General features: G+C 39.5%; 2 protein-coding genes across 3 annotated transcripts in view; one reads left to right on the top strand and one right to left on the bottom strand.

Annotated features, from left to right (window-relative positions):
• The first annotated feature begins 5,327 nt into the window (after positions 1–5,327).
• LOC129164224 (uncharacterized) lies at positions 5,328–8,638 on the top strand. Its single transcript, XM_054743592.2, has 3 exons — positions 5,328–5,624; positions 5,706–5,802; positions 7,685–8,638. The coding sequence occupies exons 1-3, from the start codon at positions 5,519–5,521 to the stop codon at positions 8,022–8,024; spliced, it is 543 nt and encodes a 180-aa protein (XP_054599567.1). The 5' UTR covers positions 5,328–5,518; the 3' UTR covers positions 8,025–8,638.
• Positions 8,639–12,846: 4,208 nt separating this feature from the next.
• The window catches only part of xpnpep1 (X-prolyl aminopeptidase (aminopeptidase P) 1, soluble), a 64,744-nt gene continuing 63,192 nt past the window's right edge, over positions 12,847–14,398 (bottom strand). For both annotated transcript variants that reach the window (XM_054743591.2, XM_054743590.2), the window contains exons 17-20: positions 13,746–13,919; positions 13,513–13,589; positions 13,330–13,428; positions 12,847–13,208 (exon numbers count right to left, since the gene is read on the bottom strand). In XM_054743591.2, the coding sequence (XP_054599566.1) occupies positions 13,089–13,208; positions 13,330–13,428; positions 13,513–13,589; positions 13,746–13,919 (470 nt within the window). In that variant the 3' untranslated portion in view covers positions 12,847–13,088. The remainder of the gene's footprint in view (positions 13,209–13,329; positions 13,429–13,512; positions 13,590–13,745; positions 13,920–14,398) is intronic.

Here is a 14,398-nt window from a genome sequence, read left to right as displayed (position 1 = left end):
AATTATGACAAAGACCTTTCAGTTTAAAGTGATATAATTATAACCAGTCTTTTGACCTACAGCCTATTTGTCATGTAGTGTTGTTGTTAGAGGTTGAAGACAAGCAATGAAATTGTCATTTTTCACCTCTGGGTTGTAAAGAGGCTGAGGTAGACAGCAGGTGGTAGAAGGTCATGAGAAATTGTTCAGCTCTTTTATGTGAATTCTGCAAAAGGAGATGGCTGTGATCAAACGAACGTGCCCGCCGTGACCAGCCTTGTGCACGATGCTTTCATGATTATTTAGACAAGCTTATGTTCCGCACAAATAAAGGCTTTCCCCGTGAGAGCTGGGTCTGCTGTGTTCATGAGGTTGCCAACTTTTGCATCTCCACTCAGTCTTTTCTCAGATTCTCTTCTGCTTCTCCGGCGTTCACGCTGGCTGACCTTTCCATCACCTTCCTTAAATAAATTCAGTGTGAAATTGGAACGCATCTCCTGTAATGTCCAGAAACCAAAACCTTTCCAATCCTTGACATCCCGCCTCCTTCAACAATCAGATGACCATTTCAGCATTACTAAAACCCCTGATGCTGAATGTGCTCAGAAGTCTCCTACACACAACCATATGTGGTTTGTTTGCCAAATTGTGTATTTATTACCGGTCAGAAGAAGGTTTAGATCTTCTGTGGGATCCTGCAGACTGTTGGCATCCAGCCAGCAGCCGTGTTTGAGGCTGGGATGAGGATGAGTGAAGAGGTGTGAGGAGGATGAGCTGTCCTGCTCCGTTACTGGGATTTATGGGAGTTTAGTTTGGTGATCATTCCTGGTTTGGTGGACAAGTGAAATGCAGGTGGTAGTTTGAAGGTTTGGAGCCATGCATGAGAGCTTAAAAGATTAAAAAAAATGCTAAATGTCAGTTTACCTCCCATGCAGCTTTCATAATTTATCATTGATGATTGTGTTTGTTAAAGAATCATGAAATAGATTTTAAAGTAATAGTGAGCAGTTTCCTGCTCTTCTGCCCTACTGGTTGAAAGTGGAATTACCACCGTTGTAAACAACACTGCTGTAGTAGCGCTAACAATGAGCTACCACTAACATGAGCCAATTAATACTAAAGTAAACCACAAAGTAGAAAGATCCACACTGTTGGATACAAATATTATTACTTACATGTCCAGTAGCAGCAAAGCCAGGTCACCATCAGTCCATGATTTTTGTAGCTTACTTTAACTCTCTCAAAATAGCGCTTAGACACTAGCATCGGCTCTACTCCGCCTTGACCAGGTTGTGAGTGTTCTCATTTGGGTGGCCTTGGATTTTCTTGTGCGCAACCGGATGTCTTTTCAGCCCTCTTCCCGAGGCGATCTACCTGGAGCCAAATTAGTCGATGCTAGTGTGTAAGTGGTAAAACTAGTGTGAACTGTGCCAAAGTTCATTATGGTTTTAGCTTTTTGCTTCACCTCCAGACATGACTCTCTTACTTTTATTTCCAGGCTCTGCCATGATGCCAACAGAGAAAGCTAACTTTTTTCTTTTTCTTCTTCTTGTTTTTTATATTGAGGATCGACAAACTTGAACATCAGAGCTGCCAACTCTCACACAGGAAGAATCACACTTTTCTGCACATTGCCACATTTCAACTAATTATACAGATATTCAGTTATATTCTGGGGTGTAGGTATCCAAGACACATCCCCAGCTTGTATTTTGATCACTTATGGATCACACAGTCTTTCTTTTCAACTTTGTCATTAAGTTAATCAGTAACTATAGACTCATCCCAGCGTGTCTACTGGTAAAGTTTCTAGTCAGATGTGAATGAAACTTTCAGAAATTAACAATCACACATAAATCTACAACTGATCAAATTATAGACTGTGTCCAAAATCAAGATCCTCGAAGTCTCCAGCCTACATCGACTGGGTAGGTCCTTCGTCAAGGATGCAATTTTGATTTCAAACTTCAGCTGTAAGTCTTTAACTTACATCATGATCTAAAACAAATGTTTAGATATTTAAGATTTAATGAATTAAGAAAGGGTTTCCCTCCTGGACCACATCAGAGCAAATTGATCTCACCAGAATCCGAACTCCTCCTGACTAGCCTCTGTGTAAACACCAAGAGGGAAGGAAGAGGAGCAGAGTGGGCTGGCGGGTGGGGGTGGGGGGGTGAGGCTGAGTGATGAAGGATGGCCAGGAATTCAGAGCGGGAGGGTTTGAAGAAGATCATGGCAGAGATGATGGATTTACTTTTATAAGTTGAAGAAAACATTTATAAACATGCTGAAAAGCTTCTTCAGAGAGAAGAAAAGTTTCTTACAATCAATGGTGACACGAGGCCAACTTGGCTGTTTATTTAAAGAGACCATAACTTAAAAAATAACTTCTTGGGGAGGAGGAGTGTGGGACGAGCAGAAAAATATCAAATCAATGATTAATAGTGATAAATGTTAAAATATCACCTGTTTTATGTCATTTAGACAGAAACATCTGAAAGCTGTTTGATGAGAAAGCCCAAAGGCTGATGAAGGAGCTGCTGCTGCTGCTGGGGGTGGTGGTGGTGGTAAAGTGTGTGTGTAGGGGTGGGGGGTGGGGTAGTTGCTGTTCGTCCACGGTTGTGAGGAGATAAAGCTGTGTTCACTTTTACGTAGAATATTTAATTAATTGACATGATTTTAGATTACTTTCCTCATCAGTAGCCAATCAGATTGAAACTCCAGATTGTTTTTTTTTTCAAAATATAAGTCCATTTGAAGATGAAATCTTTTGGATTATTTAAAAAAATGAGTTTATACTGTTTTTATTTATGTTTTCATGCTTTTTTCTACAACTTTTTGATAGTTCTGATGTTGTTTGAGGCAAATGTTAAACATTTTTTTAAATGTAACCCAAAAACCTGTTTTTCTAATTTTATAGATTTTGTTTGAGACTCAAGAATTTAAATCAATAAGATGTTCATTGGTCAAAGTGAAACTGCAAATTTCAGTCACTTTAATTTTGTTAAGCTAAATCCATTTTCTTGCCATGAGAAAGCTTTTAAAAAGTTGAGGTTTGACAATGAAATCATAATAGCTGAAAATCTGACTTTATTTGGTAATGAAAACAAGCTTTTTATTCAGTGAAATTTAAATGATGAACATTGGTGTGATGATTTTCTTGAGAATTCTCTCCATCCTTACATTTTGCTTCAAAACAGGCACTTGTATAATTTTTAAATGAACATTTCGTCAACATTTCTGAAGATTTAATCAGCTGAATCTCTGAAAAACACCAACTTTATCACAGTTTGATGCATAAAATTCAATTTGAGCATCAGCTAAATGATTCCCAAACACTCATAAGCTGAAAAATGTCACAAAGCATGGTTTTCTTTTCGTTTCCAACAGATGCGACTTTCATGCATCTGCAGTAGATGGATGTTGCACTTGACACTCATCATTTTCTCCCCCAATTGTCCACTTGTTCCAGTCACAAACCACTTGTTCCAGTCACAGGTGCATAAAAACCACTAAAAATGAGAGAAAAAGCAGCAAAAATCTAAAGGACCAAAGTGTGCTACAAAAACAGCTCAAAAGTGGATAACATGACTCTTCTCAGCCGTGAATCAGACCAGGAACCACTTTTCCATGATAATCACCACAGACTAAATTAGTTTACCTAAGCAGCTCTGTTCAAATAAACACCACGCCACCCACAAACCTCAGTCTGACTCTGCAGAAAGTCAGAAAGGGAGTGAAATTTTAAGTCTTTAGAAAACGTTTAGAAGGCTGATAAATAATCCATCCTCTCTGTGATGCTGATCCATCACTTAGAGGATGGTTTTAATTTACTGTAGAATGACTTCACATGTGAAGTTGTCACAGCTCCATCCTACTGAAGACCTCCAGACCTTCTCTACACCAATTGTAATCTGAGTCTGACCTCTAGTGGAGAAAATGAACCGTACAACTAATCTGTTCCAGCAGGATGTTGCAATAAATGTGTTTTTGTTACTGTTAATTTAATGAATTTAAGCAATGAAATCTGTGTGTATATAATACGAGTTTATTAGCAAAAACAGATAAAAGCCATCTTTTATCCAAAGTAAATAATATAAATCTGTTGAAAATGCATAAACAGATTCATCTGTTTTGCAAAGGAACTCTTGTAAACGTATTATTATTCATTGTGGGCACTCCAAGGCGCACCTGTACATGATTCACGCTGTCTAATCAGCCTCTTGATATGCCACACCTGTGAGGTGGGATGGAGTATCTAGTAAAGGAAACGTGTTCACTAACACACATGTAGACAGATTTCAGAACAATATTTGAGAGTCATGGGTGTTTTGTGTTTGTAGAAAAAGTTTCAGATGTTTGAGTTCAACTCATGAAAAATGGGCGCAAAAACAAAAGTGTTTATATTTTTTTTCAGTGTATTATGCAAAATAAGTCCAACCTGCAGCACTTCGGTCAAAAACTTTAGAGTTTTTTCTCACTGCATGTTTGATATAATAATAATAATAATAATAATAATAATAATAACAATAATTGTTGTTGTTGTTATTATGAATAAGATGGAGGCATCTTTCTGCTTAAAGGCATTATCTGAAACAAAGTCATTCTCATAAAAAATAATAAAACCTCAAAGCAGCTGAGTTTGTTGAACAGCAACACAGAACCTGTTTTAACTAGATCCTCCACTAATTGCATATTATCTCCTGTGGTGTTGCAGGAGGTGAAGCGTAGCAAAAAAAAGAAAGAATGCCGTCTTTGTTGACTTTTTGTCGATTTGGCTCTGAGCGTTTTGTGGAACCACTGAACCGTAGATCCTGACTGTTTGTGAAAATGTGAACTGTAGTTCCCTGGATTTGCTGCAGTCCCGTCCTCAAAACAAACAGTGGAGATTAAAATAAATAAATAAATAAGATGTGGACGTGATGCAAGAATGTTTACGCGACTCTGCTTTGGTAAAATTTGGTTAAAAGGAAAAATAACAGTTAAAAAAAAGGGGGGTGCAAACTTCTCTCAAATAGAGACTTTTTGTATTTTTTAAAAATAATAATAATAATAATTTTGTATAATTATCATTAACTTTACTTAAAAATAAAACATAAAAATACCATAAAAATAGAAATAATGCATAAAAATAGGAATTTAAAAACATATCCCATGTATTTTATTGGTGCACATCGATGTGAAATTGGAGGTCTCGCCATTGCATGCCATGTTAAAATCCAACTTTAATTAATTCCTCTCTGCTTTGTGCAGAAACATGCAGACTACTCTGCTTTGGGGAGCACTCACTTCCTATTACAGTATGAAAAGCCTAACATCGCCCTCCCCTCAGAGCGCCCCACAACGCTGCACAGAATAATGAGCAGTAAACAAGGGGAGCTGCGGACAGGCCGCCAGGGTTTCTACAAAGTTGGATGGTGTCTCCATGGCAACAGTCAAGCAGTTTGAGTCACACGGTCCAGGCGTTCTGTTCCAGGCAGTGAGAAGAACCTGAACCTGTCTGTGTTGTGGTTTTTCTTTCTGGGATGCAAATGGCAGCATGAGTGGAACCCATCAGGATCGAGCCCAGATGGCCGACAGCATCCATCTGAACGGAACCACGACTATGGGGCTTCAGGACGAGCTGGTGAACTTTCCCTTGATTGGTCAGCAACACTTTAAAGTCACTGATTCTTGTAAGTTCTGTTACTGTGAGTTTAGTGTTTGTTCTCCTGTGTTTGATGCAGAGATCAGAGTGGTGAACATCGTCCTCATGGCCCTGGCTCCGTGTGTCCTCGCTGCTACCGGCCTGTACTGCGTCAGTGTCTGTTACAACCACACCAGGTAGGATACACACACCTGTGACTAACATCACTAATCTTTTCATGAAGCGTGAACTTTCACCCAATTCTAACAACAAAAACCTAAATATTTAAAGATCATTTTAACGTTTCATCGTTTCAGCCTGATTTTTTAGGTTGGATTTTTTTGGGTGTTAAATGTAAAAAATATGCTTTAAACTAAAAAATAAAAACAAAACAGTTAGACAAATTACAGATCCGACATGCTGTCATTAACTGGGTCTCTGCACGTTGACACTAAAACAAATCCTTTCATTTAAGTTTTAACCTCGACATGAAGTCCTTCAATATTCTAAAATATTTTACTAGAATATTTTTCATTTGAGGAAATAACAATAATGTTTATCTTTAAATATCAGTCTAGTTAGGGACACAAAAGTTGGGGTTAACCAGGACTTACAGGGATATTTTGCAGTTTTCGCTTGCTTTAGCGCACCCTAGAGTCCTTGAAGTGAAACCAAAAGGGAAACTTATCTCCTCGCTGTGCAGTTGTCTTTTTAACACCCTAACCCTTATATGTCCTAAGTGCATTTTTGTGCTCAAACACCAGAAATGTTAGAAAATTAACATGTTAATCTAACAGCTGAAACATCTCCTCAGCCTCGAAGCGGTTCATCACTAAATCAAACGAATCAGCTGTGTTCACGATCTTACACATGCAGGAAACATACTGGAAACAGACTGCAGCGCCAGGCGTGTCAGGTCCACTTTCCTAAGTCCAGCAGACCGGACCGGCACTCTGAAGTTACAAATGCGGTATTCTAACCACAGGGGTCTGAGTGACATTTCATTAACCCCGTAAAAGGACATTTTACATTTCCAACATTGCATAAAAAATATGAAATTAAATGGTTTTCTTGAGCAATTATAATCAAAAATATCCCATTACAGGGTTAATGAAAGGCCACCAGCTCCCTGTGGCCACTTGCAACTTCAGAAAGGTGGGATGCACTGTTGGAGCCGACATACCTGGCGCTTCAGTCTGCTTCCGGCATGTTTCCTGCATGTTTCATCATGAACACAGCTGATTTATTTAATTTAGTGACGAATCACAGACACTAATGGAGGCTGGAGACACATTTCAGCAGTTAGATTAAGGTTTTAAAAAGACAAACGCACTGCGAGGAGACAAGATTTGCTTCTGGTTCTACAAACGAACATTAGGGGTGCTAAAAGCAAGTTAAAACTGCTTAGTTCCCCTTTAAAAGATGAAAAAAGTTGCATGGTATGGCTTTAAAACTATTAACTAATTAGTTATGTAACCAAAGCAATCAATTAAATAAAAATAAAATAATGCTTTTTTTTAATACATCCAACCTGTAAATTTAATCAGGTTTTATAACAAATTAGACATTTTTTTAAGCTATAAGACTTTTAGGAAGATTTTTAGGGAGACGTAATCCTGTCAAAAACTCTCCGCTAGAGTAAAAAGTGGATTTCTATGCGACCAGACCTTCAGACATAAAACTACAAACTCAAGAAGAATTAAAAATGTAAAAACGTTTAACGACAAAAGAGCACATTGTTTCAGAAGACAAAAACTAAGTTCAAACAATGGGAAAAAATACAAAACACATCTAATCAGCCACATTCCTTTTTAAATATAATTTTAAATTCTGTAATCATATTTTGTGGTGTTTTTGTTGTTTGAGTTTTTCTTATTGTTTCCTGTTATATTTAGTACTTTTATGCTATTTTAAAAACATTAGCTGTAATTATTTTATGATTTTTTTAAAATCTATTTAGTCAATAGAAATAGATTTGATTTGATTCTTTCATGTATTTTGTGTAATATTTTAATTTAATTGAGATTTTTATTAGAATGGGTGCTTGTACCTACTTCTGCTACCTGCTTTCCTCACCAGACAGTCGAAGAGAGCTCACGTGTGCGGGAGCGCGGTGAGCGGCACTGAGCCGGAGGATCCTGTGGAGGTCAGAGCCGTGAAAAGGTCTACCAGCTTCATCAACCCTCTGGTGGCCTTCTTCAGGAGACCAGAGGCAGCAAAGGACAACTCCAGGATCTACTACATCTACAGCAACCCGCTGCCTGTGGGGCTGAAGGAGGAAGAGGAGGAGCAGATCAGAGTCAGCAGGAGACCAGAGGAGCAGACTTCCCTCTCGCTGCCTCTGTCGTTGCAAGAGTACGCCAACGATCCCAACAGCGGCCTCGTCCTGGACCCGCCAATATTCTACATGCAGCTTTAGAGTGTCTGTCGTCAGGTTAGTTATGAAGAAAACCATATTAGTTACAGATCTTTTGTTGTTTCAGTAGTAATGAATTTTACATCTGAGCCATGCTGCTTTTTCATCTCATTACTAAAGTTGTGTGCAAATCTCTGGAGGTGTCTTTGTAATGACCCCTGAGGAACCTCAAGTCATGATGCATTCAATGACAACCGGAAATTCCAAGTTTCCGATTCTCTACAAAAATAACCTGAAGAATAAATTGCACACTGTTTTTTTATTTAGCCTGATATGTTTGGGAGAAAATAATCATTTTTAGAAATTTATTTTTTTCAGTTTTATGAATGAATTTTTTCTGTGAAATTATGTAAAGCTCTAGTCTGGACACAAAACAGGTGTCTTACAGTCTGTCTTTAATGGTTTAATCAATCATCACTATCTCTGTATTTTAATAGCAGCTAATGAAAAAGTCTCCACTGTGAAAAATGAACTTACAACAGCATTTTGTTTACGTCTGAATCAATTGGTATCTTGCACCGTGGTGTCTTCTGTTCTTCTCTGTCTGCTGCTTCTCCACTCTTAAGATATTAAAATTTTCAAAATAAATTTCATTTCAGAAAAAGTGTCAAAAAAAATTTCCAGCGCTTCTGTGGTTTTATTTGTGCAATTAACAAAATATATTTTTATTTATATGTCTACGGTTATGTAACGTCAAGTGGCCACGCCCATCTTGCCATTTGTCTCTTATTTCAGTGGTTTGTTTACCGTCTCTGTTTACTCCAGGTTAAAGGAGGGAATCCCAGACATCCCCCTCCCTCTCCTCCTGGGTGATCCCAAAACATTCCAGTCAAAAAGGAAAATGACCACCCCAGTCCAGAAATTATTTTAAGGGGGTGTGACACAAAATGAAATTCTGATTAAGGCACCCATGAAGCCAACACCAGGCCTGGCTAGGAGGCTTCCTATTCAGAAGCCCAAACAACCTCAGCTGATTCCGTTCGATGAGTAAGAGCGCCGTCACCGTTCTCTGTTGGAAGGAACTCCTGGTTTTTTTAGATTAAAGTCAGAATTATGAGGAAAGTCAGAATTTTGAAATCAAATTCAGAATTTTGAGACTAATGACAGAAATCCGAGATTAAACACTGAATTTCGAGATTAAAGTTGGAATAGTCAGAGTTCTAAAATTAAAGCCAGAATTCTGAGATTGAAGTCAGAATTATTTGATTTTCAGTGATCCTAATCCTCTTCTTTAGCTCATCAACATTTTTGTCTACAAATTTTTAAAGTAGGGATGCACCGATACCGGTACTGGTGGCTTCACTGTAACTTGTCATTTCTGTTGTAGTTTCTATATTGACCACTGGGGGAGCCGTTGAGCAAAAGAGTAACCGTGTGGGTTTAGGAATAAGAAAACCAGGGGGTGCTGTAGCTAGGTTAAACAGCATGTCAGCCGCGTGGCTGCGTGCAAATGTGGCAGTGTGAGCGTCCTGTCACAATGTCCTGATTGATCATGCGCCCTGGCTACTTGGCCAAAGGGATGTCCCTTTGACTGACTGGTTAGCGCGCACGACTCTTACCCGGGAGTCTGGAGATCGAATCCTGACTGGGCCCTCATTTCTCCACCTTGCCACACAAACTGATAAGGTGTCCAGGAGAGGAAAGGAGAAAATGTCAATCAATACCAGCAACTTAATAAAACATCTAAGACTCCGTCATCAGCCAGGGTACACCGAGTTTGCTAAAGCTAAGGCTTTATATTTTATTTTTTTTATCTAACTCACCGTCTTTTCCTGATGAAAGCAGAGAAGAAAACACAACCTGTATTCTAATTCATTGCATTTTTGTGTGGTAAAAGTATCAGTATCTGCAAGTACTCAGATCCAAGTATCGGTATCTTATCAGTTTGGAAAAAGGGGGTATCGGTGCATCCCTACTTTAAAGAGCAAGTAACGTCTAAATTAACTTTTTTTTTGCTGATGAACTGTATAAATGAGTGTCTAATAGTGTTTTAAATGTGTGTATTCATTATTTTAGCATTTTGGTGCATTTTCTTTAAAAATTAAAAAATCTGCCTAAATACCTAACCCTAAATACCTAACCCTAACCCTAACCCAACCCTAACCCTAACCCTAACCCATAACCCTAACCCTTTACGTACCCATTTCTGAATAAACTGCTAGGATACAGCTGCAGAACTGGAGCGGGTTCCAAGAGATTCAACTGGCAGAAACAACTCATACCATAGGTTCACAGACACACACACACGCACACGCGCGTGCGCACACGCACGCACACGCGTACAAACACTCAAACGTAGAGGAAAAGAGCTGAGAAAAGGCAGAGAGGAAATGGAGGACACCAAGTGTTTAAAAGAAAAACTACAGCTGAGCCGAGGCGCGCCTCGACTGGGGCGCGTCTGATCTGAACTGAGGAGCGGCGAGCAGCGGCCGAATTTCATGAGCGATTCGCTTCTCGGCGCTTCCGCGGCCAGTGTGTCCCCGGCGTTACACACCTGCTTAGACTCAATCAAAACCTGGATGGCTGGGAGCTTTCTTCAGCTGAATGAAGATAAGACTGAGATCCTCATCTGTGCCCCAGACAAGCTGGTTCCCAAAGTCAGAGACTCTCTTGGTCAGCTTGCTTCTCACACCAAACCTTCCATCAGGAATCTTGGCGTGACCTTTGACCCAGCTCTCACCCTGGACTCTCATGTCAGTTCTCTTGTTCGCTCTTCCTTCTTCCATCTCAGGAACGTTGCTAAGCTGAGTCCCATTCTGTCCCGCTCTGAACTTGAGACAGTTATCCACTCCTTCATCTCCTCACGCTTAGACTACTGTAACTCTCTTTTCACGTGTCTGAGCAGAGCCTCCCTGAACCGTCTACAGGTGGTTCAGAATGCCTGTGCTCGGCTTCTGACCAAGTCCTCCAAACACACCCACATCACCCCGCTTCCCCTCCAACTTCACTGGCTGCCAGTCAACTTCAGGGTTCATTTCAAGATTCTGGAAGAAGGTTCTGGTCTATAGGGCCTTACATGGACAAGCACCATCTTGCATTGGTGATCTTCTTAGTCCCTACACACCCAGCAGGTCCCTGAGGTCCAGTGATCAAAGCCTACTGGTTGTGCAGCACCAGGCTAAAGACCAAAGGTGACAGATCATTTGCTGCTGTTGCCCCCAGACTCTGGAACTCTCTCCCCCTGAGTATGAGATCAGTGGACTTAGCGGTCTCCTTTAAAAAGCTGCTGAAGACTCACTTGCTCAAGCTGGCTTTTGTATGACCTTCTTCACCACTCTCTATTCTGCTCTCCCCACCTATTCCACCTTCCTCAGGATCCACTGATTTCCTTCCTTCCTATTCTCTCTCTCTTTCTTAACATTTTTTAATCACAATAGTCTATTTTTGCTCATTTTAAATATATTTTTAAATATTTTCTAAATGCTTTTTTATATGTTTATGTTTTTTTTATGTTTTTTTGAAGTGCCTCGTGATTTTGATCTTGAGAGGCGCTATAGAAATTATATTTTCTTCTTCTTCTACCATCGGTCTGTGATTTCATATCCTCCTTTAGCTTTCTCAAATGGGTCTAGGCTGTGCTGATTTTCACTCTGGTTTTACCTCTTTGCTTCACCTCCAGACATAATTCTTTGACTTTTACTTCTAGGCTACGCCATGATGCCAACAGAAAAGCAAACTTTTTTTCCTTCTTCTTATTGTGTTTTTCATGATAGTCAGCAAACTGAAAAAGCTAATTGCTAGCCTTTAATTAGCTACCAGCATGGAAAATGGCTAATAGCCTTTATGCAGGTAAAGAGCACCCTCTATCCACAAAACTATTAAGTGCTGTTTCTGGCCAGCAGAGTGGTGTCAAATATCGTATTGACCCAAGTATAGGACGTCCCTATACGATTATAAGCCGACCCCTACTTTCTGAGACACATTTTCATGAAAAGACAAAAAACAAAATCACTTTTTAAATAAACTATATTTACTGAAAATTTTAGAACAAATACTGGGCAAAAAGTACTATTTTAATGCAAGCTATCAGACCTTTGCCCACATGTGAAATCAAGTCATATGAGGCTTTCATTCATAGACACCCTCTGCCTTGCTTTACTCACCTTCAATCTCATGCTACTGTGGTCCTGTCTGGCTCATCATAACTACCTTAGCTTGTCAATCCACTCTGCTCTGGACCCCTCTTCACTTTTTTCTCCTGTTGAGCACATTCTGCATGGTGCCCTCTGCTGTTACGGTCGTGTAATGACCCCAGACAAATGTGTTAATGCTTAGACCCCACATTTTTAATCACTGAGATCAATATTAAAGATCTAACTTAAAGTTTGAAAAACTACCTAGTGTAACTTTAAAAGGCATTAAAGAGCAAGTCACCCCCAAACAAACTTTTTTTTGCTGATAAACTAAATAAACGAGTGTCTAATCGTGCTGCAGACACGTGTCGTCAATAATTTGACACTTCAGTGCATCTTAGTTAAAATTTAAATATTCTGTCTAAAACTGTCAGTGTTGTGCCGTTGTCAGGTAAAAACTCTGCACTGTATTTTAATTTAAATCTGCCATCGCTATTGGCTAAGAGGTATGCTATGATGTAAACTGGTACATTATGATGTCACAATGCTGTCGTGAGCCTGTGTGTGTGTGTATTTGTTAGCGGCTCCGCCCTCTCGGTCTGCTAGGCAACAGCATGTGTTGCATTTTTCAAACAGGAAGTGGGAGTTGAGTAAGAATCTGGTAGGGGGTGACTTGCTCTTTAAACATTTTATAAAGTAAATTATTTGTCTATTATGGAAAATGTCTATTTCAAGACATTGATGTCCATACGTTTCACACAGTGGATCTTTAATGGAAATGATTTACAAAATCCTTCAAAAGCACACATTTTAATCACATTTGTTTTCAGGCACAAAATAGAAAAAAAAAAACGTTTGATTCATTCAATCTTTAATAAACTGCAGATGAGATGTGCTTTAAAAAGACAAGCAGAGACAGAGCAGAAAACGTACAAACGATTATCAATGTAGAGCGATCTGTCAGCACTCCTGCGTAATCAGATTGTAAAAGTTCTCAGATTATTGGCTGAGTCTCTCTGATCAGCCACTCCAACGCCTCCATCCTGCCCTGCCTCTCCAGCTCCAATCCAATCACATCCCGGCACTTCCTGTGGTACTCGTTCACCCAGTCTTTCTGCGGGACATGAAGAGGAGACTCGTTAGACCGCCATAAAGTAACTGCTGAGGCTTTTTGTTCTGAGCTAGAGAATATTTAGGTTTAAGTGTTCAGAATGAAATAGCTGAAGATCTCCTACTTCCTTCTGAGTGAGCAGCTCCGTGTTCATCATTTTCATTTGGATCGGGACCAAAGTCAGAGGCTCAAATGTCAGACTGCCCCGGTTCCTGTAGTTGTACTACACACAGAAACAGAACAATCACTTAACATGAAGGGTCTTTTGAAGATGACTCTTAAAAGTCATTAGTGACAGTGGCTTTACTTTGGAGGTTGCTGGAACAACAAGGACCACGTTTTCAATGCGAATACCGAATGACCCATCTTCATAGTACCCGGGTTCTGGATATAAAAACAAGAAGTTTGTATTTTATTAAATATCAGGAAAAATACCAGATACTCATTTTTTTAGAATCACAATGGGAAAACATTTAAATCAAAAAATGTTTTTATCCAGGGAAAAAATGTAGCAACATCAATGTTTTTAGGACCGTCTACCATCACTGACGATCATGCCAGCCTCCAGAGGTTCATCAGCGAAGGTCTTGTAGCTGATGCCACAGGGACCTTCGTGGACGTTGAGGAAGCAGCCGACACCGTGACCCGTTCCATGAAGGTAGTCCAGTCCTGCCTCCCACAGAGCCGCACGGGCAAATGAATCCAACAGGTGGCCTGGCAGGAAGAGGGACCATTACAGCTGAAGATGGAGCTTAAATTGACCAGAACCTCTATGTAGACCTTTTTGATAGAACTGTCAGTTTGTCAGCGCAACAAAAATATTTTTTTTACGTTTTTGTGGATTTGAGTTAAACTTGTCTAAATTAAAATCCCAATTTTTATACATATAATTGGATCTCTGACTGAAATAAAAGATGAAATCACTAATTTTCTATAATTTAGGAAATATGGGTGATTCTAACAATACTACATTTTTATTTAAGGATTGTTGTTCAGGAAAGGAAAAAAATCACACCCAGGTGTGAATTTGTTGAGCTGAACCACTTAAAGGGAGACTTAGCAGTTTTAGCTTGCTTTTAGCACCCCCTAGTGTCCGTTATAAATTCACTGTGGTAAAACCGATAGTGAAACTCTCCTTGCTATGTGTATGTCGTTTTAACACCTTAATCTAACAGCTGAAATGTCTCCTCAGC

The sequence above is a fragment of the Nothobranchius furzeri genome, chromosome 4 (genome assembly GCF_043380555.1).
Source record: "Nothobranchius furzeri strain GRZ-AD chromosome 4, NfurGRZ-RIMD1, whole genome shotgun sequence".
Classification (NCBI taxonomy): Eukaryota; Metazoa; Chordata; class Actinopteri; order Cyprinodontiformes; family Nothobranchiidae; genus Nothobranchius; species Nothobranchius furzeri.
This window is presented reverse-complemented; position numbering and strand designations above follow the sequence as displayed.